This window comes from Scyliorhinus canicula, chromosome 17 (genome assembly GCF_902713615.1).
Source record: "Scyliorhinus canicula chromosome 17, sScyCan1.1, whole genome shotgun sequence".
In the NCBI taxonomy this organism is placed as follows: domain Eukaryota; kingdom Metazoa; phylum Chordata; class Chondrichthyes; order Carcharhiniformes; family Scyliorhinidae; genus Scyliorhinus; species Scyliorhinus canicula.
Window position 1 is genome coordinate 48,178,417 of NC_052162.1, and position 25,421 is coordinate 48,203,837.

The 25,421-nt window shown below is 46.1% G+C and overlaps 1 protein-coding gene across 7 annotated transcripts in view; it reads left to right on the top strand.

Moving 5' to 3' along the window:
* Positions 1-25,421, top strand: part of nlgn3a (neuroligin 3a) — a 336,056-nt gene that overhangs the window by 259,407 nt on the left and 51,228 nt on the right. For all 7 annotated transcript variants that reach the window (XM_038775279.1, XM_038775283.1, XM_038775282.1 and 4 more), the window contains one exon: positions 17,177-17,966. In XM_038775279.1, the coding sequence (XP_038631207.1) occupies positions 17,177-17,966 (790 nt within the window). The remainder of the gene's footprint in view (positions 1-17,176; positions 17,967-25,421) is intronic.

Below are 25,421 nucleotides of genomic sequence, written 5' to 3' on the forward strand. Positions count from 1 at the left end.
ACCATAAATTTCCGGGAATGCTCCTCCAAACACCTTCCCCCACCGGTATTTGTCGAAACACCGCCGTTTGGGGCCCTCAAATAGGCCAGAAAGTCCTTTAGTAGCGGGAGCTGCCGAACGTGCGGCTTAGCTCCGCATAGCCGCAACAGAAGTCTGAAGGTTGTTTTTGTGACTGGAAGCCTGTATTCGGTGGTGGATTGGTGCTGGATCCCTTGCTGTTTGTAGTGTACATTAGTGATCTGGACGGAAATATGAGGAGTATGATCAGTAAATTAGCAGATGATACAAAAATTGGTGGTATGGTAATCAACGAGGAGGAAAGGTTTATATTGCAGGGTGATTATAGATGGGCCGGTCAGAACAGTGGCGAATGGAATTTAACTTTGAAAAGTGTGAGGTGACAAGCGGCACGTGGCATAGTGGCTAGCCTACTGCCTCACGGCGCCGAGGTTCCCAGGTTCGAATAAGTGTGAGGCGACGCATTTTGGGATGACTAACAAGACAAGGGAATACACAATAAATAATTTTTTTTTCCAATTAAGGGGCAATTTTAGTGTCACCAATCCACCTAATCTACACATCTTTGGGTTATGGGGGTGAAACCCATGCAGACACTTTGAAAATGTGCAAACTCCACACGTACAGTGACCCAGTGCCGGGATTCGAACCTGGGAACCTCGGCGCCGTGAGGCAGCAGGCTAGCCACTATGCCACGTGCCGCTTGTACACAATAAATAATAATAATAACCTTTTATTGTCACAAGCATGAAGTTACAGTGAAAAGCCCTAGTCACCACACTCCGGCGCCTGTTCGGGTAAACTGGGAATTAAACCCGTGTTGCTGGCCTTGTTCTGCATCACAAACCAGTTGTCTAGCCCACTGAGCTAAACCAGCCCTCTAGTAAATAGTAGGATGGTAGGAAGTACAGAGGACCAGAGGGACCTAGGAGTACATGTCCGTAGGTCCCTGAAGGCAGCAGGACAGAGAGATAAGGTGGTTTAAAAAGCATACGGGATACTATGCCTCGGCTAATAAAAGTAAGAGCAAAAAGGTTATGATGGAGCTCTGCAAAATGCTTGTTAGGCCACAGGTCGGATATTGTGTGCAGTTCTGGTCACCATACTAAAGGAAGGATGTTGCCTGACTGGAGTGTTTCAGCTGTGAAGAGAGGCTGGTTTTCCTGGGCTTATTCTCCTTGGAGCCGAGAAGGCTGAGAGGTGACTTGATTGGGGTGTACAAAATTATGAAGGGCATCAATCGGGTAGATAGGAAGAAACCTTTCCCCTTAGTAGAAGGGTCAATAACAAGAGGGCTTAGATTTAAGGCAGGAGATTTAGAGGGGATTTGATGAAAAACGTTTTCACCCAGAGGGTGGTAGAAATCTGGAACTCACTGTCTGACAGGGTGCTAGAAAGGGGATTAGAATAAATATGTGCTTGATGGTCGACACAGACACAATGGGTCGAAGGGTCTCTTTCTGTGATGTATGACTCTATGACTTTAGAGTCATGCATCACCGAGAGAAACCCTTCAGCTTGAAGTCTGCAAAGGTCCACCAAAGACTGCGTGACCTGCAGCTGTGCAAGGGGAGACTTGGGCATCAGGACAGGAGACAACATGGGAGTTCTGACTGAGGACAGGACAAGAGGTCAGATTGGAAGCACAGAGTCCAAACTTCCATGCCCACCTACTAGCCAAGCGCTGAAAAGCACTTTCCTGCACTTCATTGAGGTACTAACAGTTAAGGCAAGGCATTCCTCCAACTTGCTTGAGCTGACCGTCTGATTGTGTGGGCCATTGATCAAGACCAGCATTCACGCGGTTGTATGCTGCATCTGATGCTACATGCAGGGGGCCATTCTTCCCATTCAGCCAGATATCATTGCAAATTACTGAAACATCAGGATGCATATCCTAGAGAAGGACTATTCCAGTTTTACTTCATTCACAGTGGCTCTGGAGAGCTGGACAGAACTTAACACAATTTCTCCAGCTGCTTCAAGATGGTCTTCTTAAGCAACAGCCCTCAACAGGCTCAGTAACCACATCCAATTGAGCAAGCTTTGAATGTCTTGCACCTTGCAACAGGGATTCTCCATTGCTGCTCCTGCATCCAGTATATGCCCCTGCATGTTTCACCATGTGAGAATCCAACTATCTGTCTTGATGGGCCTGTAGAGATGTGCAGATTTGCTTCCTCAGAGTGAGTGACTACCTCGGAGGAGTATTCCTTCTTCTCTGGTCTTAGCTCCTGGATGAAGATTGCCTGTGGGAAATGAACAACATCAATTAAAACTAACAAGGTGAGAGGGTCCCATGCCATCATATTTTAGTGCCTGTTGATATCAAATCAGCATGAGTGAGTGATATCTGACATGTGTCATCATGTATGTTCTGGAGATTTACATCTCTCCATCGCTAAAGATCTGACAATCCAAGACCTGGCTTATCTCCATTGCCCCCTCCTCTGACTCAGACTTGTTGGTCTGAGGAGTGATATGCAGTAGAAGGCTGGGGAAGGCAGATTGAGGTTGAATATGTGAAATCACCCCTCTATCCTGCCCTGATCAGGTTAGTGAACCCCTTTGGACACCATCTCCAGGACTAAGCACCACACTCCTGTTGATAGCCTAAATGTCACAGCCCAGCCATGCCTGCTTATTCTCTGTGACAGATTTCTTCCTCCCATCTAGGGGAACAGAATCTCCCTACGGAAACTCATAGCCTGCAACATGATGTTCAGGGGTACATCTGCGAACCACTGTGCAGCCTTGGCATGTCGACCTTCCAGTTATCCAAGTTGCTGGCTTTGTTTTGACAGTTCTAGAATGTTCCCATTCTGTCACTCCGCGCAGGCTCCTTTAAATCGTGACGCTGGAATGGACTACTGTGATTTGTCACCACACCCACTCATTCTAATTGGTAGGGATCCCCGAAGTGAAATGCAAGTACCTTGATTAGGTTAAAAAGGCACTGAAATGCCTGCTGCTCAAACCTCTGGGTTCCTGACACGCTGTCAGACTCTCCTGTTGCGAGCAGGTTGGAAATGTAAAATCGAGCCCTACATAACAATAGAGATGATGGTGCAAGGCAAACTGGGGGAGGTAATGGGGCAAGAAACAAAGGGTGGCTCCAGGGGAGGTGTAAAAGGCAATCGCAGAATCATTACCAGCAGCTGCTGTCAAAGAATTACTTTTTTTTTCTGAAAAGCTTGCAGCAGTTCCCTTAAGTGTTTTTGGACTGTAAAGGAAAATAAAAATGAAAAACTGCAAAGGCTGTCAACCTGAAATAAAAACTGAGAATGCTAAAATCTTATTAAAATATCTGTCACTCGCTCTTCAGTCAAGGGAAGGGCTGCACCCAAACGTTATAACCTGTCTTTTTCCATTCAAGATGCTGACTAGACTGTTAACCTTGCTGCATTTTCTCTTTTTTTGAGGACTTGTGAGTAATGTTTAATCAAAAGGTGAAAGAATTTGGCCTGTGAAACCATTATTGATAAAGAAAATTGAATACTGACTACTTTTAAAGAGTGTTGAACAACATGTCAGAACAAATTGACGTTGTTCCAACCACATCACATTTGGTCAATTCGAGAGGATAGTGAATAGTTTCGGTTATGCAACCTCAAACACAGATGCACCGTTGTGGGTTTGAATAAAAGTGGACAGAATAATTCAGAATGATTAGAGATTTGAATTATGAAGAGAACCTCGAGCTGGGGAAAAGAAGATCAAGGGAAGACTCAAATGGAAGGGGCTGTTTAGCACAGGGCTAAATCGCTGGCTTTGAAAGCAGACCCAGGCAGGCCAGCAGCACGGTTCAATTCCTGTACCAGCCTCCCCGAACAGGCGCCATAATGTGGCGACTAGGGAATTTTCACAGTAACTTAATTTGAAGCCTACTTGTGACAATAAACGATTTTCATTTCATTTCATTTTTTCATTTCAAATGGATCTTAAAAATAATGAAAGCATAAAAGTTTCAATAAAGAAGTAGCCACTTGGACATTGAGTACAAGACTGGAAGGCCCAAGTGCAAAATTCACAAGACTAAATTCTCCCGTCCCCCAGCCGCTTGTTTCTTGGCAGCGCGCCATTCGCTGGTAGCAAGAATCTACTCCCGTCGCTTGTCAATGGTATTTCCCTATGGTAGTCGGTATTAGGGGTATTACGGTACCCAGGTTGAGGCTGTAAGACCATTGGTGTGGGAGATACCTGAGACAGCAAGATCATTGGTGAAGCCTGCCTACTGGTTCTGCCCAGTAAGGCGGAGTATAAGAGTCTGTGTCTCCCCAGCTGCTGCATTCTGTACCTGCGCTGTTGAGAGAAACATTTAGTCCAATAAAGCCTTCAATTGTACTCCAACCTTGTTTTGAGAGTTATTGATCGTGCATCATTCCCATTGAAGCCACCCCACGTTGCCAGGAAACCCATGGGTGGCGGTGCACTGCTGGCGGGAACAGAGAACCTCAATGGCCGGAGAATTCCGGCCATGATTTATAATTAAAGGGAAGTTCCTTCCACTCAGGACAATACCTAAGTGGAACAAACTCCAAGAATGGATTGTTGATGCAGGATCAATTTTTATATTTAAAAAGAGCCTGGGTTAATCTCTCCTAAGAAGGGTGATTGAGCGTACAGACATGAAAACTGCTGGGTTTAATTTGAGGGACTCAAATTTCTGAGTATTAATTTGATTCACCCTTGCGTTTATTTCAGTACCCGAAACCTTGCTGTTTCTAGTAGAATCGAATATTCCTTTGATTTTGAAGTAGTCTTCAAATCCATAGAGATACCTCTGAGGCTTTGAGACCAAGTGCTGTTACAGCCATATCAACCTACGTGTGCTTGATCTGGTTTGATGTGTGATATATGTAGGAAATAGAGTCTGATTAGCACCCAGAATGGCATTAGCACAAAAATATCAATGATGTAGGCTATGCTTTGAGTATGATCACTGATTTTACACCACAATGGGAAGAAATAGGTCTGGCACATACGCTAGATCTTATTGTGGAAAGTTTATGTCACTCTGAGGTGTGCAAGTGGTACCAGCGGAACTCTGACTGAATGTGATGGTCAATAAGAGACTGGACGAGAGTGGAAGTCATAGAACATAGAACATAGAACAGTACAGCACAGAACAGGCCCTTCGGCCCTCAATGTTGTGCCGAGCCATGATCACCCTACTCAAACCCACGTATCCACCCTATACCTGTAACCCAACAACCTCCCCCTTAACCCTACTTTTATTAGGACACTACGGGCAATTTAGCATGGCCAATCCACCTAACCCGCACATCTTTGGACTCGAGCTATCATATTCCTTGGACTGTGGCCATGCTTGTGTAGCTATGTCAGAATTTATTTTCCATTTTTCCAGCAGATGACTATGCACGCTGTGTTGGAAAGTGAGCTGGGAAGGCCGCTCCTTTGTGCTATCATTCACTTTCACATTCTCACAGCTAAATTCTGGCACCAACGTGTAGCCAGCTGGCAGGAAATTGTGGGGTGGGGGGAATTAATTGTATGCTAATGCTTCACTTGATAAGGTCAGAGGACAGTTGGACATTTGCATAACACCCCCTGGTGAAAGGCTGTCTCTTACTGCACAGTTCATGCAGCTGCCAGAATTCAGAACTTTCCATGAATTAGTATCTCAAATCAACCTGTTCTTTAAGCTTTTACTCAAGCTCGTTTCTTTTTTAATTTTTCACGACCTTGTGTTCATAACTGAACAAACAGGGGCTTGGTTACGGGCTACTCATTGATGTTGCCTTAGCTCCCGAGGTGGTCATGCATAATTCATATTAATCTTCACATTCTAAAGTGACAGAACTTGCCACTGAGCTTTAATTTCTGTTGTGGAGGGTTCAGTACACTTTGCAACTCCTCACATACTGAGACATAGATATCATAGAATTTACAGTGCAGAAGGAGGCCATTCGACCCATCGAGTCTGCACCGGCTCTTTGAAAGAGCACCCTACCCAAGGTCAGCACCTCCACCCTATCCCCATAACCCAGTAACCCCACCCAACATTAAGGGCAATTTTGGACACTAAGGGCAATTTATCATGGCCAATCCACCTAACCTGCACATCTTTGGACTGTGGGAGGAAACCGGAGCACCCAGAGGAAACCCACGCACACACGGGGAGGATGTGCAGACTCCGCACAGACAGTGACCCAAGCCAGAATCGAACCTGGGACCCTGGAGCTGTGAAGCCATTGTGCTATCCACAATGCTACCGTGTCTGCAATGCAGCAACACCTGGAAAACATTCAGGCTTGAGCTGATAAATGACAATAAAATTCACCTTACATGTGTGCCAGGCAATCATCATTTCTTTCTAACAAGAGAGAGTCCAACTATCTCCCCTTGACATTCAACAGCATTACCATCACTGAAGCTTGACACCACCCAGGACATCTGCCCATCTCAGATGTGCCAAGGGTGTATGTCATTTCTACATTGAATGTAGTCTGTTTTGGCTGCAGAGGCCAATTTGTAAGTGGCAGTGACAGTTGAATAGCAGTGGGCCAAGATCAACTCATGTTTTTTTCCTTCTTACTGTCTCTCTCTTCTGCCATCTGGTCATTTATTTTGTCCTCTGCTTTTTCCACACCCTTATTGACTGAGTGCCTCCAGGTGCGCTGGCCAGCAGCAAGGACTTTGCATGCACCAACTCCAATCCCAGTCAGCCCGAACACTTGTTTGCAGACATAATTGAATCGCAAATGTAGATGACCTATTGGCCTCTTCCAGTAGCACGTTTGCCATAGAGCATATCTCTGGGAATGTGACCATCATCCGTTGTTTCAAATGGCCCAGTCAACAAAGTCGCAGCTGACTCAAGAGGGAAAATATGCTTGTGATCCTTGCATGTTGGTGTACTTCCATATTCGGCATTCTGTCTTGCCAGAAGATGCTTAATAGTTATCTGAAGCAGTGGAGGTGGAAGCTGTTCAGCCATTTTTCACGGACAAAGCATCCTGCTTGATTCACATCCCATCCACCACTTTAAACATTCTCTCCTTCTACCACTGGCAGCAGTAAGTATCATCTGCAAGATGCACTGCAGCAACTCAGTAAGGCTCCTTTGACAGCACCTTCCAAACCAGAAAGCACTACCATGTAGAAGAACAAGGTCAGCAGATGTATGGGATAGGCACCACCTGCAAGTTGTCCTCCAAGTCACACACCATCCTGACTTGTGACTAAATAATTTCTTACTCACTGTCTCAGCGCCAAATCCTAGAACTCTCTTTTTACAGCACTGTGGGTGTACCGACTTCACATGCACTGCAGTGATATAAGGGGCGGGATTCTCCGCGAACCAGCAGGGCGGGCAACTCCGGCGCGAAGGAGTGGCGTCGGGCCGCCCCCAAAGGTGCGGAACCCTCTGCACCTTCAGGGGCTAGGCCAGCGTCAGAGTGGTTTGCGCCGAGCCGGCTGGCGCGAAAGGGACTTGGCACCACACCAACCTGCGCCGAAGGGCCTCCACCGGCCGGCGCGAGTTGGCGCATGCGCGGGAGTGCCAACGTGTGCTGCCGTCATTCGAGCGCATGCGCGGGGGGGGGGGGGGGGGAATTCATCTCCGCACCGGCCATTGCAGACTGTTACACCGGCCAGGGGGGAGGAATAGAGTACACCCACGGCACAGGCCTGCCCACGGATTGGTGGGCTCCGTTCAAGGGCCAGGCCGCCATGGGGGCACCCCCCCAGGGGCCAGATCCCCCCCCCGAGGACCCCGGAGACCACCCGCGGAGCCAGGCCCCGCCGGTAAGTACCTGTTGTAATTTACGCCGGCAGGACCGGCCTAAAATGGGCGGCCACTCAGCCCATCGCAGGCCGGAGAATTGCCAAGGGGAGACGGATGTACTATGGTACAGCCATAATATCTTGGCCTTCTGATATTCCCCTCTCCTGTGAAGAACTCACGAGTATTCCAGTGACCCTCTACAACCTCGCAAGCACAGATATATCTTGAACATGTGGTATCTGCAGTCTGTTTTAACACTTGTAAGTGTATCTTAGATTTATTTTGAAAGACTCGACCAGTACCACACCTCAAGTACCACTCATCAATAAAGGGCGGAATTCTTCCAAAATGTTTCCAAGTGTAGTCTCCAGGGGGAAACTCGATACGAGTCCCGGCAGGTGGTTGGGAGCAATTCAGATCGCAATCCATCTGCACTCTGAAATTCTTTGGCAGTGGGCAGGTTTTGCACCAACACTGAGAAGGACGGTGTCTAAACACACTGGCAGGTCCGGCTTCACAGAGATCCCAATCTGAAAGTGGCAGTGAATTGCCAAAGCATTTTTAAATGCTTATTTTCGTATATTAATCTGGTTCACTGCTCAGCGAGGGCATGAACCAGACTACGCCGGCTGCAGTGAGCTGGGAGCATTGTGCTTTGTCCGCCGCCCAGCATGGACCCAGTTTGGGGGCTGTCCCGCCATTCTCCCAGAATAGCGGGATGTGCACCAGGAGCAACCCGGGCTAATTGTAAATGGTATAGCTTCACAGAACATTTCTGAGTAATTGTTGACTGCTATATATCAGTGACACTATCCCGACCTGGGAAACTCCATCTCAAATAGCATCAGTGAAACTTCGTACACCAGTTCCCAGACCAGTGAAATTCTCTCCCGATTAAACTCTGTTCTTTTTATTCAGAAATTCAGATTAAATTCAAATCCATGGGCTGGATTTTACAGCGCAACATAGTACTTGCATCTCTGACTAAACAGTCGGTGGTGAGCTTGCCCAGGATAAAGCCACCTTCATAACCCCCCAGCTTGGAGCAGCGTTAATTTGCTGAAGTTGAGGCCCTATCTTGGGAGGAAGTCTCACCTTAGAGGGCATCGGTCAGCAGCTCTGTAGTTCCAGCAGCACCAGGTTTGAGTGCTGGCCACTGTTGGGACTACAGGCAGTCCTTGACGAAAAGCAGCTATTGGAGGCCTGTCTTCAGGTGAGTCAGGCTGGAAAACTCAGCGAGAGAATTTGGGGGTGAGGGGGTGCATGGAGCAAGCCTTACGAAATCAGTGGGGAAGGGTTAAAGGGAGAATATGACCTTGAGGGGTTATCTCCAATGGGTGCAGGGGACCCCCAAAGGAGGTTCCCCTCCCTTGCCTGACACCAGCAAAAGCTGCCAAGCTACCCCTTTGGAGTGGGCTTCCCCCTGCCATGGGTGATATAGTGGCAGGGACCAGGTGAGGCCCTTAAGTGACCAGCAATTGGTAGCTTATGGGTCTCCTTGGACCCAAGGTAGGCAGGCCAGCCGGTGCCTCTACCACTCCACAGAAAACTGGAGGTGAGTGGAGGCTGAGTGGGTAAATCGTTTACAGGACCCCATCAACACCATGCCCCATCAACATACCCATTTCAAAACCCACGGGTGGGAGTGTAAAATCCTGCCTCACATCTTCCTGAGCCCTATATACATATCAGAGTGTGGGGAGTGTGTCATTTATTTCACTGGCCGCTCTATCCAATGTAATTGACAGGTGTCCTTGTCAGAATGTCTAAAGTTGAACCCTCCGTTAATCAAAATAATGCGTAGACAGAGATAAAGGAAGCCACTGGATCTGGCAGCTGATCATGAGTCAACAGTAGGTGAAATGAGAATTGGGAGCCTGAGCTCTGCACGTAAGAGCTGGGAGACTGGAAATGAATCAGAGAGCCAAGATTTGCAGAAATAATTTAGAACTTAGTAGACAAGAGCTGGGTATTGGGATCAGAGTACTTTGAACTTGTATGCGTGGGAATTACTGCACTTTGTAAATGGAGATTTGATGTGGAGAGAAGGAAATCAGAAGAAAGACAAAAACTTAGCTTAACAATCGATCTTTACAATTTAAAATATTTATGGTATACTACTCATTAGAGTTCCAAACTGCAATTCTTGTTTGGTTAACAGGGTTGTGAAGTTTATGACATAGAAATCTGCTTATCAAGCTATCAATAAAATGGATCATTTTCCACGCAGCGTAAAATTCTCATTGGAATTATTCCAGGCAGAGTCATTAAGATTAGCTGGAGGCTGGTATCATGAGCATGCAGACTATCTTCCATTTTAATACATTAAAGGAGCAGTTTTAACCTGACCCGCCCAGTGGAAACAGGGCAGCTATCCTATTCTAATCACCTGGGTGACTTGCTTGTGGCGTCATGCATCACTGCCACTGTCTTGAACTTTAACCTGCTTTTTTGAGCTTTTGGCAAGGATATCTGGCAGAAGCCCACCAACACCTTTGCGTCAGGCGACCACTATCCCCTTCCCCCACCACAGCAGTGAGCCTGATACTCATTTCAGGAGGAGGGAGAATGAACCTTGAAATCATTACAGTGGGCAGACAAAAAGGAGGAAAAACATGCATAGCTATATATTGGACAATCAGAGAAGCATTAATTATGGTAATATTGATGAAATAGCAACATAAAATGCCATGAGGGAGAGGGATCAGAGACTAGAGGTAAGACGGATCGCTATCAGATGACAAACCTTTGTGTGTAACATGATAAAGTGGAAGCGAAGAAGCTGTTATTAGTATTTAAGTATTTAACCTTCGATAAGTTTGGGCTTTCTCAATGATTAAGAGTTGTTGAAGGGAGAAGTGTTTGATGTGGAAGAGGAAACCAAGTTATGCGTACGCCATTGAGAATATAATAAAAGGCTTTAGAATTGTGCGATTCAGTGGTCTCGTTGCGCTTGAGCGAGAGAGCGACGAGGCCGATGAATAGCGAGAGAGGCTAAAAACGAGAACCTCACCGGGAACCAAACCGTTAGCGATAAAACCAGCCCACCCCCGTAGGCGAAATAGGGATCCCACCATAGTGTGGTGCGAAACCACAAATCATCAATCAAACCCTATTTCCATAACAGTTAACGGGAGCCACCCCATATCCAGCGGCCTCACCAGAGAGTGGTCACGCTGACATCGATTAATACTCCTTTTTAAAAATGTGAACCTGCCAGAAAGGCTTCTGCGGGGAGCCGAGGAGGTGAGCAGCCATCTTCGCTCACAACCAAAGTGCCCTGGGGCACTGGGCTTGCTTTGCCTGCACTCAGATAGGGGTGGGAGGGGGGAGGGGGGCGGCAACCGGTGGGGTTGTCTACCCTCCGCTGGTGTGGTCTGCCATGGGGGGATGTTTGGAGCTGAGGGGAGGGGTGGTCGCAGCTGGGAGTTGGCAATCATAGTTAAGTGAACACATCCCATGGGTGGGCAAGCCGTTTACTATGTGGAAGCTATTGCTGGCCATCCCTATCGGACCATGATGCCTGGACACTGTGCATGAATACTGCGTGAGGCAAAACCATGGACACAGCAGCCAACATCAAAAAATCCAGTCCCAGACACATGTCCACAGTGGGAGAGTGGGTGAGGGTAATGGGGAGGAGTCCAGGTAATGTTATGTGCAGGTATTATGGATATAGGGCCTGGGGTCTGGTGAGCGGGAGCCCCCCAGGCCTTTTATGACCCTGGCGGGCATCCGCTGTGGCTGAGGGCTCTGCCACACTTGGCCGCACATGCACAGCAGTGCCACTGTGTCCCAGGTGCTGACTGCAAGATGCAAGATCGTCAGTAGTGTGCAATCTGAGTGCTAGTGGCCACCGTCACCACTCTAAGGGATGGGTCCGGGATGGCACCCAGCACCCCTTCCTCCAAGTCGGTGCTCATAAGTCCCCGGAGTTGACCTCGGGACCACAGGGCAGCTGGATTGAGCCCCGGCTGCCTGTGCAATATCTGGCTCCACCAACCTTGGCGGCTCCCCAATGTCTGTACCATGGTGTAGACTCCCTCGGCAATGCTCCTCAGTGAGTGGGACATGCCCTGCGGTACCTCGCCAATGCCCACCTGCGACTGGGGCAAGCTCCGCAGTGGTGTTGGGCAGACTGGGTCGATGTGGACTGCACTTGATGCAGTGTAGCGAGAGACAGACCTCCAACACTTGATAAGGTGCAACACGATTTTGTTCAACTGTGGGTTGACACTATGCTGACTTGAGTGGAGACCTGATACTAGCCTGACCAGACTCACTAGCTACCACATGGTGTTTGCACTGACTAGCTCACAAACTCTGACTGTCTCAGTGGCTGGGTCCAAAGAGAGCGGGAAACTTAGTGCCCTCTGGCTTTATAGTGGTAGTGCCCTGTCTGGTGATTGGCTGCTCTGTTCTGTGTGCTTACTGGTCATCCTGTGTGTCAATCACTGCCTGACTGCACTCCATTATATACATAGATGTATATTATGACACGCAGTACCTCAGGAATTCCTATCTGAGACTGGGCCGCGTCCTGCAGCACCTCATCAAGGTCCGCCTAGTACTGGGTCATTTCCCCTAGTGAGTCTACCGAGGCCTTCAGCCATTGCCGTCACCGAAGGTGCCACACCTTGGACACCTTCACTCATGCTGCTAACGTCGTGCATCAGGCTCTCCACTGCAGTTGCCACCTTAGTAATACTGGCCTCAGTGCCATGCATTACTGGCGCCATCTCCTTCCCTAGCCTCTGGAACTCCTCCAATTGGCTTTAGACTTGCTGGAGTGTCGCTGACATCTCCCTCTGAATGTCACGGCTACACCCTAACGTCTACATCAGCTCTGGATAACAGTGTTCCAGAGGCTCAGCTTCTGACTGGGACCCGGCTAAGTCCTGGGATCCAGCAGACCTCTGACCGCTGTCCCGCCTGGGCATTCCTGCCTCCACCGATTTGCATCTGCAACCATGTGATGCTCACCAGAATTTCCCCTAGAAATCTGTCCACTAATGTTTCCCACCGAGGTGCGTGTTTCTACTCTGGTGGAGGGTGGGGATGAAAGTTGTGACACGTCGATGATGGCACCTTCGGAGCTCTCCTCCGAGTTCTCCTGGGAAGGGGGCGGGGTGGAACCACCCCGGATGGGCCAGCGCTGTCGGCTGGAGATTCTGCGGGAGAATGGACATGTGGTCAGTGGGAGGGATAGGTCATTCAGTATGTCAATAACAATTCACATGTGACAGTCCAGATGAGTGGTACCCGGTGGATCCTCACCTCTGCGCTGTGTGTTGGTGACCGCTGGATCCTCAGCCACCCCTGAAAACACCAGGGCCCGTTCCTCAAAGGTGGTGAGGATTCTGATGTCCTGCACCCCTCCCCTCCAATTTGAACGCCCTCTCGACGGTTGTGGGACAATTTATCCTGCAGAGACACAGAGTGGGCATCGTTAGCCGCACGCATGGTTCAGTTAGGGGGGGGGGGGGGGCGGGAATGAGGAAGGGGCTGTTGGGGGGGGGGGGGGGTGGGCAAGAGGTTTTGAGGAGGGGTTGGCATGGGTGGGCCAACGCCTCGAGGAGCATCCCTTGGTCTGCATCCCTGAATCGTGGGGCCGGTCATCTCAGTGCCATGGCCGCGAGCTGAATGGGGTTGGCTGTGCAAGAGCAGTTTATGTGCTGCTCTACCTTGTTATCTGGTGGAAGGCAAGCGCAGTCCCGGCGAATCGGCTGGCAAGCCTCCGTTTGGGCTGTGAAGCCCGTGGGGCCCCATTAAGTGGAACAATTAACCTTGTATTGCTGTGCCGGTCTCGCCGGGCCGAGCACCGGGAAGCTCGCAGCAGTTTCCGCTCGCTGCCACACTTAAAAACCATTTGGAAGGATCATGCCCGTAGGCTTTGTTGTTCTGTAAGCAAACAATATTCTGCAGCATCTACAATCTGCAAACATCAGTAAACCGGTGCTCTTGCTTCTTGTGGAAGAAACATTTCTCACCAGAGGAGTATTCTTCATTGACGGTAACATGCCAATAATAACATTGCACCAGCAGGTTAAAAGTCCAACACTCTTGAAATAACCTCAGATCGCACAACAATCCTTGGTGATTATTATGTTGTCATTTGTGCTTATTTACATTACATCCGTCCCCTTCTTCAAATATCCAAACTCTGCCCAAAAAGTAATGTGATTCCTAATCCAATTTGGTCATCCTCAGTTTTTTGAAAAGGTTTTTTTTTTTAAATAGATCAGTCACAGTTACCACAAAGTTTGCTTTGGAAATAGTGTTGAAGCTAACGGGACTAAATGAAAAGTATAATTGCATTGTGGCAGGAAGGCGAGGCAGACTATTTTATTAAATAAAATATAAGGAATTTGAAACTATTGGGAAGTGGGAAAACACAGACCTTTTCTAATGCCAATAATACGTAATGCATTGCAAATCCCTTAATATTTTTGTCACTTAAGTAAAAAGGTAACACTGTGGGTGAGGACTGTTAATGTAAAATGCCTCTTGGCTTTCTAGCTTTTCTGTAATCCATTGTTATGGGCTCAGAAGTTGTGTGTTTCATTGATGAAGGAACAAAAGGGTACATCCTGCTGACGTCGGTGAGAGAAACCAGCAGTCGTAGCTTCTTTGTTACGCTTTCTAATATTTCTGCTTCAATAGAACTGGGAACTTGTTCTACAATTCTGTAACTCTTGGTTTACGTATCAGACTCACAGGTGGGAAAATGGGTAGGTCTGAATAAAGACAATGTCCAAAAAGCTTATTTTACTTATATAATTGTTAATGTGGCAGAAACAGCAAAAAGCAATTAATTAGAGTCCATAGGATCTCCACAGTGCAGAAGATATTGTTCAGCCCATCGAGTCTCCGGCCATGCAGACACGGGGAGAATGTGCAAACTCCACACACAGGTCACCGAAGGCCGGAATCAAACCCGGCTCCCTAGTTTTGTGAGGCAGCTGTGCTAACCACTAATTGGGAAGTAATTCAGAAGCTGAAGGAGGTGACAGAAGACAAGGGCCAATAATTGGAAAGGGAGTCAGTAAGAGGTACACAATTAGTGAGGAGATTGTTTGGCCTGAGTGAGATAGAGAACGGATGAGCATATTTGGGAATTTAGTTCAAAGTAGGAATTAGGTTCAGAGGGGAAGGGAGGTCCTTTAGGTTTCAAGAAGTTTGCTGAGTGGGGAGTTGGGAAAGGGCGAGAGGAGGTGCTTTTTACTTCTTTTTCAGCATCCAGTATTTGATTTTCACTTTGGTGCAGCAGAATGAACAGGTTAATGAGGAACTGATATTGTTAGAAATTGTAAGTTTTATCAGTATTGTATGTGCTGTTGTTTTATCAGTAATGTAAGGTTTACTGTCAGTGCCAAAACCTATTGGGAGGAGTAAGTTTTATTAATTTTAAATTAATTAATTAGCAATTATTAAATAATTGGAGATGGCAGGGCAGGTGATACACTGCAATTTCAGGCTGTGGGAGCTTCTGGATTCCAGTGCAATCCAGGACAAACACATCTGCAGTAACTGTTTGCAGTGCAGCAACTTTGGCTCCGAGCTATTGTGTTGGAGGCTGAACTGGAGACACTGGGGCACATCAAGAGGGAGGAAGGTTAGTCACACCCTTTAAGGTAGGGTCTCCCGATTTGGTCATTGGTGAGGGACAGCAGGGTGTGAAGGCAAGTGAGACAGATAAGGGGACCCAGAGGGGACAGGAGTGCCGGAGACTCAGCCCTTGCAATTGTCCAACAAAGGTACGAGGTTTTCTTCAGCTTGTTTGGATGAGGCTGGAGACTCCAGGGTGGATGAACGAACTGGCCATGGCACCATATTACAGGAATCCATTACAGCGGAGGGAGTTACAGGGAATGTACATTTAGTGATGCCATTAATGTCAAGGGAAAGTGGCTTGACTCTCCCTTGCTAGAGACTCGTGTGCTACGAATGTTAATTGCCCTACATACCAGTCTAAGCCTGAATGTTGTCGAGATCTTGATAGATGCAAGCATGGATTGATCCATTATGAGGAGTTGGAAATAGATGAACTCTGAGCAATCATGAACATGCAATCCTCCTTCTTACCTTATGATGGAAGGAAGATATTTGATAATGCTTGGGCCAAGGAAACTGGTCTGCAAAATTACTACTGTGATACCCTGAGTTGAGAGTGTTGGCCTCCAGCAATCAGAACCACCTTCCTTTGGTTATGCCAGGCTATGGATTATGGTGGAAAACAATTTTACTGTTGCAGATATCCCAGAGCACCTCATGGATACCTAGTTTTGAGCTGACAGTTCTGTTCTGAAAATGATATTGGCAGTGAAGGCAGTACTTCATTTCCACAAGGACTGTAAAGTAGTCACCTCAACCAATATTGACATGGAAAAATGCATCTGCAACTGCTAAATTGGTGAAGATTAGTTCAAGTGTTCATTCCCCCTCCTGTTGAATTTCTCACCACTTGCTACAAGTTCAGTTTGGCAGCAATATCCTTCAGGCATTTGTTAGCTCACAGTGTTAATGAGCCATGCTTTGAATGAGATATTCTCGCTACCCTCCATGCTTCTTCCAAGTTCTGTTCAACATGCAGAAGTATTGATTCATTACCTGACTGAAGCTGATCGCTGGTAATCAGCTGGAGGTTGCCATGTTCATTTTTGACCCAATACCATGGCATTCAGAGTCAATGTTGGGTGCAGCCAGAGGCACCCCTGCCTGACAGTTTACCGCCACCTCTGATGATGGTGTCCTGCCACTGGGTCAGAGATGGAGAATTCTGGGATGTTTATTGAAATAGTGGCACGGGGGTTGCAGGATAGAGTGATGTAATTAATGAAATGTTAAATAAGGATGAGGATTCTGAAGTCAGTGGGTTGGGATATGAAGGTTCACAAAGGCAGAATGATAACAAATTAAATATAGAATGGAATAGGCTGCAGGTGACAGGGTTCTGGTGAGTGGGAGTTTATGTAAGTTGGTGTTTTACAAGTCCAGCGTTGAGGTTTGAGGAACAGTTAGATAAGTTGCAATGAAGGCACTCGGTGTTATTGAAGTGGAGGATAAGATATAAGCTTTGAATTTCAGCTCATGGTCAACCAGGCATGACATGTGCAATGTTGAGTTCAGCCTGAACAAGCTGCTAGGAGTGAAGCAGAATTGGGCACGGTTATGGAATTCTTGTCAAGAACTAAACTATGAGTTGAACTAAAGAAAGCTATCATTGGAAGGACATTAAAAGTGTGCAGTATAAATGGTGCATTTCTGAAAAATGAGGAGTAATGAAGAAATAGAGGGAGAATGTGAGCAAGTGGAATTGTTCGCTGACAAAGCAATTAATTTGTGGGCCTAATACGTTTTCCTAAAGTTCTTATTTTTTAACCGTGTATTCTCTGATTTTGTCTTCAGGCCTTTTCCAAAGAGCGATTATTCAGAGTGGGTCAGCCTTATCAAGCTGGGCAGTGAATTACCAACCAGCAAAATACACAAGGTTACTCGCGGAGAAGGTGGGCTGCAACATGCTGGATACTCTTGACATGGTGGACTGTCTGAGGCAGAAATCCTTCAGGGAACTAGTAGAACAGGACATCAAACCAGCACAGTATCATGTTGCATTTGGCCCAGTCATCGATGGAGATGTTATACCGGATGATCCTGAAATTCTGATGGAGCAGGGAGAGTTTCTAAATTATGACATCATGTTGGGAGTCAATCAAGGAGAAGGATTCAAGTTTGTGGAATGGATAGTAGATCAGGATGATGGGATATCTGGAAGTGACTTTGATTTTACTGTTTCTAAGTTTGTGGATAATCTTTACGGCTACCCTGAGGGAAAGGACACACTTCGGGAAACAATCAAATTCATGTACACTGATTGGGCAGACCGTGACAATCCTGAGACACGACGGAAAACCTTGGTGGCTCTTTTTACTGATCATCAGTGGGTGGAGCCTGCAGTGGTGACAGCTGATCTGCATGCTCGTTATGGCTCTCCTACATATTTCTACGCCTTCTACCATCACTGTCAGAGTGACATGAAACCAGCCTGGTCTGATGCAGCCCATGGTGATGAAGTACCTTATGTTTTTGGGATCCCTATGGTTGGGCCGACTGATATATTCCCATGCAACTTTTCCAAAAATGATGTGATGCTTAGTGCTGTTGTCATGACATACTGGACAAATTTTGCCAAAACGGGGTAAGCTGCATATTTATTTATATTTGTAATTCTTGGTTCTCTGAAGGTGACAAGGGTAACGACTGAAGAATATGGACATATGCATAGAGAAAATTTTTGCACTCAGTGTAGCAGATCACTCTCGGAGCTCCCTCTTCTGGCTCATTGAGAGAATGCCAAGCAGTATGGAACCCTATAGACTAAATGGTCCATGGGGCAGGAGTTCAACTTTGTTGCACCAAGTCTGTGGCCGTAAAGCAGGCAATGCAGTGACATATTTTAGCAATGGGAAGGCCTGTACCAGATTTCTGCAAATACCCATACCGCTGTTATTCAACGTGGCAGGACCTGTTTTAAGGCAGCAATAGATATTGCCTCAAATGATCGCAGCCCTCATTTTAGTATTACATTGCCTCAAATGATCGCAGCCCTCATTTCAATATTTAAATTAAATTTGCTGGGCCTGATTCCTGAATTCATTTCCCATGCACACATTTGCCGACTAATTTGCCACATCTGTTAGAAATAGCCAAATATTGCGCGCTCTCAAGCTACAACTGCATTTCCGGACTCTACGACTGCTTAACCAGTAGCACATAAAGAAGCTACTAAAGTGCATGGAAATGGCTGGGAGGTAACTATTTTTAAGTGCACGTTAATCTGGAGCCAGTGGGAACAGAGGTGCCTCCCTCTCAACCAACTCCCTTCTGCTTCCTGGACTTATCCATAAGTCCCAGCCAACACTGGAGCATGCTCAAATTGGTTCCACACATCCTGGCAGCAGTCTAGTACTTCATTCAACTGGCCATTTTCATGTGTAAGCCAGGTGGTGTCAGCAGGTAAATTGAATGTGGGATGAATATCAAAGCCAGTCCATATGCTGACAGCCACTGAAGCACGTTTTCTGGCAAAATCTTTACCTAGTTATAGGAGTGGATCTATCTTGTGATGTTGTTCTTCTTATCTTTGTGGCATGATATCAATTTTAACACCTGTAATGTTCGCCATTTGGAGGTCAACTCATGTTTGAACAGTAGCTGATAGGTACACAGTTCTACAATGGGCATTTACCAATTTAGCTTTGATTGACAGTGGAGATGGCGGGATTGGCAGCAAACAACTTGGACTGCAGCATTACCAAATTGCTCTCAAACTAACCCCTCCAGCTCCAACTGCATTAAACCTTGTTCTATCTAAAGCCAAGCACTAATAAATGCTTCCAGAACACAAGAGATCATCAAGGCTATAGGCATGTGGGGAGGAGAAGCAAGATTTTATATCCATGCTTGAACAAAAATGGGCACCACAAATGACAAAGCGTGACCTTTGGTAACCGGGTGGGTAGGACCTGTGCCAAACATCCAGATAAATACATCACTCGTATCCAGATGTGAATGCTGGAAAGAGCACAAAACCCAACTGAACAATAGCTACTGCAGAAAATGTGGATAATTCAAAGCCATGTTGACAATACAGCAACAAGAATCTCAAAGAAAACACATTCCTGGAATTTTCAGCACCAAACAGTCATGCCTATAAGTATGAATACGCATATTATTGACAATTACTTTTAGCTTGCATTGGAAATGTTACTTGTCAATTTGACCTGGGGAAAAAATATCAGGATAGTGGCTCAAGTCTGCGTCAGTTTTTTTCAGTTGAGCTTTTTACCTACCTTCCTTTATTCATTACTTTACTCTTTGGGCATTGTTTTCGTATGAGTTTTAACCTTTATAAAGGATTGCTAAAGAGTTTGAAGTTATTTATAGTGTGCATTTCAACTCTTTGCTTATTTGACACAGAAGGGATTTTGAATTAATTAAGGTATTGTTGTTAAATTACACTTGTCTGACAGAATTAATTCTGTACAACCCATAAGCTGTCTGGCAATGTGGTTTAAATCCAGTAGCTGGAATTAGATGAAGTGCCTAACCAAAGCATGTTTCCCACATAGCAGATCAAATAGAAGATATGGGGACAGGTGTGAGATCACAGTGTCCAACACACACACACACAGACAAGATTTTACTGTTCAAGCTTTCATGTCGTGCCATTGTATAGCTAAATATTAGAGAATAAAGTATGCAGTTGGTAACATTGAGGTCCACTTACATCAAGAGAGTAAGAGATGTGATTTCAAGGTGTAATGGACGTGCTGACTCAGAGGCCCCGCCCGCCGATACATTCTGACCATGGAAATCAACCATGTAACAATATCGATCCATATAAAGTGTTTGTTACTGGATTAAGCTATTTTAATCAGGAGACAAAATGAGCACTGAGCAAGTTGAAAGGAACACCGACCAATTGATAGAATGCAAAGACACACACAAGCATAGATTCACACAGTGCCAGCTTTTCACAGAATCAGGAAGGCTCGCTGACCTTTAAAAGTAGTGGCCAGTTGAGGGCGCCTGGATGTCTGGGGTGGGCTAGGCGAGGCCCGGCGCTGCAGTTGATATCCTGTTGACCCAAGGAATAGGGGTGCTCTCTTTCAAGTTGCCCATAAGGTGGCCAATGATTTTGGGACAGACCAAGCGTTGTGCCCAAGATTTCTCTAGTTTTTATTTTTTTCCCCAGGGAAGGAGTGAAGTCCCCCAGTGCTTTTGATAGCAGGCTCTCGTCTACTTTGGAATGCTTCCGGCAGTAACTCGGGTAGTCCTATTGATTAGTTCTTGCTGTTTATCCTTTTATCTTCCTTTGACGGACCTCGCAATGTGCCTTCTGCTGTGTCCCTCACTTTGTACTTTGTTTTCTCCCTGAGTTAAGTCTGGTGATGCTACAATGGCAGGTCTCAATGCTCTGGATTATTAAGAGGGCCTAGTTGATAATTTGTCTTATGGTAGCCCTACCCTTTTTTCCTGACTGGGCCTGGTTGTTGGGATGGGTTCCTGGTGCTGGGGGAAGTGGGTTGGCCCTACCTCCCATAGTGCCCCTCTTTGGGGAGTGCCTTAAATGCTCCTTTTTCTCTGTTACGGGATTCCACCCTTCCAACTAGGATCTGATGATATCCTTCCTAACCTCGGGCCACATGGCTCTCCTGGTATCCCCGAGGGGATGTCTCTTTGCTTTTTGGTCCTGCATCTCCTTAGGACCTGGGACTCGGCGGAGAGGGTTTGGTAGCTCAGGTCTTTGCTCCTTACCCTTTGCTCTTTTCTTAATTTTCTATGGGAGAGCCTGGGTTTGAGGTCTGATATTTCCTTGGGCCTGTGGTACCCAGTCCTTTCCTCGTTGTACTGCAGTTATGTGATGATTGTCTGCATCGTTATGGGCCTGGAAGGGAGTTGGATTGAGTTGTGAGTATTAGTGGAATTTCTCCTTAGCCCTGGGACTCTCGGATTTTTAATTCCTCTGCTATTTTTCTTACTATGGGTATGATGTAACTCTGTTGTTGACTGCGTCCTGTTTCAGTGCAGATGTATCTTGTATCTGTGGAGGATGTTGTCCCCGACTTATCCAGTCCATTTGTTCCTATGCTTGTAATGACTTCTTTTATGTGCTGTCCCTGTTTTGCATTGATTCTTGTGGCTTTATTCTCCATTTCTTTTGTTTTAAAGCTATACTTGTAAAAACTTGAAAAAGTCAATAAAAATACATTTTAGCATCAGGGTGCCGCAATGGTTAGCACGGCTGTATCATGACTTCGAGAACCCGGATTCAATCCTGGCCCCAGGTCACTTCCGTGTGGAGTTTGCACATTGGAGGACAGCAAATGTTGTCCCCTTGTTCAAGAAGGGGAGTAGAGACAACCCCGGTAACTATAGACCACTGAGCCTTACTTCTGTTGTGGGCAAAGTCTTGGAAAGGATTATAAGGAATAGGATTTACAATCATCTAGAAAGGAATAATTTGATTAGGGACAGTCAACACGGTTTTGTGAAGGGTAGGTCATGCCTCACAAACCTTATTGAGTTCTTTGAGAAGGTGACCAAACAGGTGGACGAGGGTAAAGCAGTTGATGTGGTGTATATGGATTTCAGTAAAGCATTTGATAAGGTTCCACATGGTCGGCTATTGCAGAAAATACGGTGGCATGGGATTGAGGATGATTGAGCGGTTTGGATCAGAAATTGGCTAGCTGTAAGAAGACAAAGGGTGGTGGTTGATGGGAAATGTTCAGCCTGGAGTTCAGTTACTAGTGGTGTACCACAAGGATCTGTTTTGGGGCCACTGCTGTTTGTCATTTTTATAAATGACCTGGAGGAGGGCGGAGAAGGATGGGTGAGTAAATTTGCAGATGACACTAAAGTCGGTGGAGTTGTGGACAGTGCGGAAGGATGTTGCAGGTTACAGAGGGACATAGATAAGCTGCAGAGCTGGGCTGAGAGGTGGCAAATGGAGTTTAATGCAGAAAAGTATGAGGTGATCCATTTTGGAAGGAGTAACAGGAATACAGAGTACTGGGCTAATGGTAAGATTCTTGATAGTGTGGATGAGCAGAGAGATCTCGGTGTCCATGTACATAGATCACTGAAAGTTGCCACCCAGGTTGATAGGATTGTGAAGATGGCATACGGTGTGTTAGCTTTTATTGGTAGAGGGATTGAGTTTCGGAGCCATGAGGTCATGTTGCAGCTGTACAAAACTCTGGTGCGGCCGCATTTGGAGTATTGCGTGCAGTTCTGATCGCCGCATTATAGGAAGGATGTGGAAGCATTGGAAAGGGTGCAGAGGAGATTTACCAGGATGTTGCCTGGAATGGAGGGAAAATCTTATGAGGAAAGGCTGAGGGACTTGAGGCTGTTTTCGTTAGAGAGAAGAAAGTTAAGAGGTGACTTAATTGAGGCATACAAGATGATCAGAGGGTTAGATAGGGTGGACAGTGAGAGCCTCGGATGGTGATGGCTAGCACAAGGGGACATAGGTTTAAATTGAGGGGCGATAGATATAGGGCAGATGTCAGAGGTAACTTCTTTACTCAGAGAGCAGTAAGGGCGTGGAATGCCCTGCCTGCAACAGTAGTGGACTCGCCAACATTAAGGGTAATTAAATGGTCATTGGATAAACATATAGATGATAATGGAATAGTGTAGATGGGTTGAAGATTGGTTTCACAGGTCGGCGCAACATCGAGGGCTGAAGGGCCTGTACTGCGCTGTAATGTTCTATATTCTATTTTACCTGTGTCAGCGTGGGTCTCACCCCCACAACCTAAAGAAATGCAGGGTAGGTAGATAGGCCCTCAATTGGGAAAATGAAAAAAAAAATTTTACGCATTTTTAAAAAATTGTGTGCAGGACCCAGATGCAGAGGTCCAGTACCATTTATTTTTAAATCCCATTTTTGCCATTAAGAGAAAGGTGACAGGCATGATCACACAGGAAGGAAACCCAAACTCAGCACAGCCATTTGAATGTTGTGCTCAGTTGAAACAAATCCAAGCTGTTGCAAGGAAATTAACCACAGTGTGGGAGTCACAAATTTCTGGAGTGGATGTAAACACTCTTAAAACGTGGATAAGGTCTCTTTGACTCTCATGATCTGAGAGTTTTAGATCTCTGCTCTTTAAATAGTAAATAAACATTGGCTGCAGCTATCCGTGATTATTGCTGGTGTTACATCTGTTTGAGCAGTTTGTGTCGAGTTTTTTTGTTGATACTTCCTTTGTTATCAATGCTTAGTTGAGTTGCAAAAGCTGCAATTATCTCAACAGGAGCTTCTGAGTTTACAGTTTGATTGACAGCTTCAAGAGGCTATTAAACAATTAAGGGTATGAATAGACATTTGTTTTTATTAGAGCCAAATCACTTCTGATTTTAAAGATTTGCTTGGGAGTGGATTCATGAATTTATTTCACTATCAATAGTTTATTTCACTATCAAATTTTTAGCAGTTCATTTTCTTCAATTCCACAACACTCCTGAGGTCTGCCCATGTTGGATATGGGGTGAGTTGGCATTGAGTCAGCATGGGATTTTGAGGAGCCATTGGGGAAGGGAGCCATTGGCTGGATGTGGGGATATGAGTTGGCATTGAGTTCAAAAGGGATATTAGGGGGTGAATGGGGGCATGAGTTGGTTGTGAGTTCGAATGGGGTATGAGGGGCTATGGAGTTGGGAGGGAATGTGAGGGGTAAGGCCTACAATCTTAAAATCTTCTAAAATAGCTGGGACCAGGTCCCGGAAGCAATCCTTCTAACCAGACCACCTCCGCAATCACCCACTCCATGTCCTCCTGGATCTGCTTCAGGAGTCAGCATGCTCAACTTTGTCACACATCTCCCCTTCCCTCGAATGAAAATCTCCATGATTCGGGTGTTTGTTATTAAGGCAGATCCAGCCTCGGTGGAGATGAGGTCATGATGAGATCAGCCATGATCGCATTGAATGGTGGTGCAGGCACAATAGGTTAAATTGCTACTCCTAGTTCTTATGTTCTAAGAAAGAACTATTCTGTCAAATTCCACCTTCCAACCCTTTGTCTGAAGCCCTATAGGTAACTGCACCTCAAGCACAAATCTGGTGATCTTAATTAATAAGGGGATCAGGGGTTATGGGGACAAGGCAGGAGAATGGGTTTGATGAACATATCAGCCATGATCGACTGGTGGAGCGGATTGGATGGGCTGAATGGCTCCTATATCGTCGAGTACCAAAATCCAGCTCATAATGTCAGAAATAGAACACAAGACAGAAATGGTCGGAAGAAATCACAGTGACGTCAAGAAGTAGATATACTAACAGATGATGACATAAGCACATAGGAAATGGGAACAAGACTATCCCATTCAGCCCCTCAAGCATGCTTGGCCATTCAACTAGATCATGGACAATCTACCTCAATGCAATTTTCCTGCACTATCCCCATATCCCTTGATGCCCTTAATGTATTAAAGGCCTCTATCTTGAACATGCTCGATGACTGACCTTCCACAGCCCTTTGGGGTAAGAATTCCAAAGGTTCACCACCCTCTGAGTGAAGAAATTCCACCTCTTCTCAGTCCTAAACATCCCACCTCTTACTCTGAGACCATGTCCGCTGACTCACCAGGAGAAACATCCTTTCTGCATCTACCGTGTTGTACCCTTCAAGAAATGTGTATGATTCAGTCAGATTACCTCTTTTTCTTCTAAAATGTAGAGATACAGGCCCCTTTGACCCTCCTCTTTCGACAATCCCACCATCCGTAGAATAAGTCTGGTGAATCTTTGCCGCATTCCTCCGATGGCAAGTATATCCTGCATTAGATCGCGAGACCAAAACCATACAAAATATGGCAGGTGCAGTTTCACCAAGGCTCTGCAATTACAGCAACACCTCTTCTGCACTCAAATCCTCTTGCACTAATAACCAACATACTATTTGCCTTCCTAATTACTTGCTACACCTGCATGTTAGCATTTAGAGACTCATGATCAACGGAAACCAGGTCCCTTTGGTCATCAACAAGAAATACGTAGACATGGACAGATAGAGCAATGCAGACACACAGAAAATAAATATATGCAGCAACATAAGTATGCTCACTAAAACCCA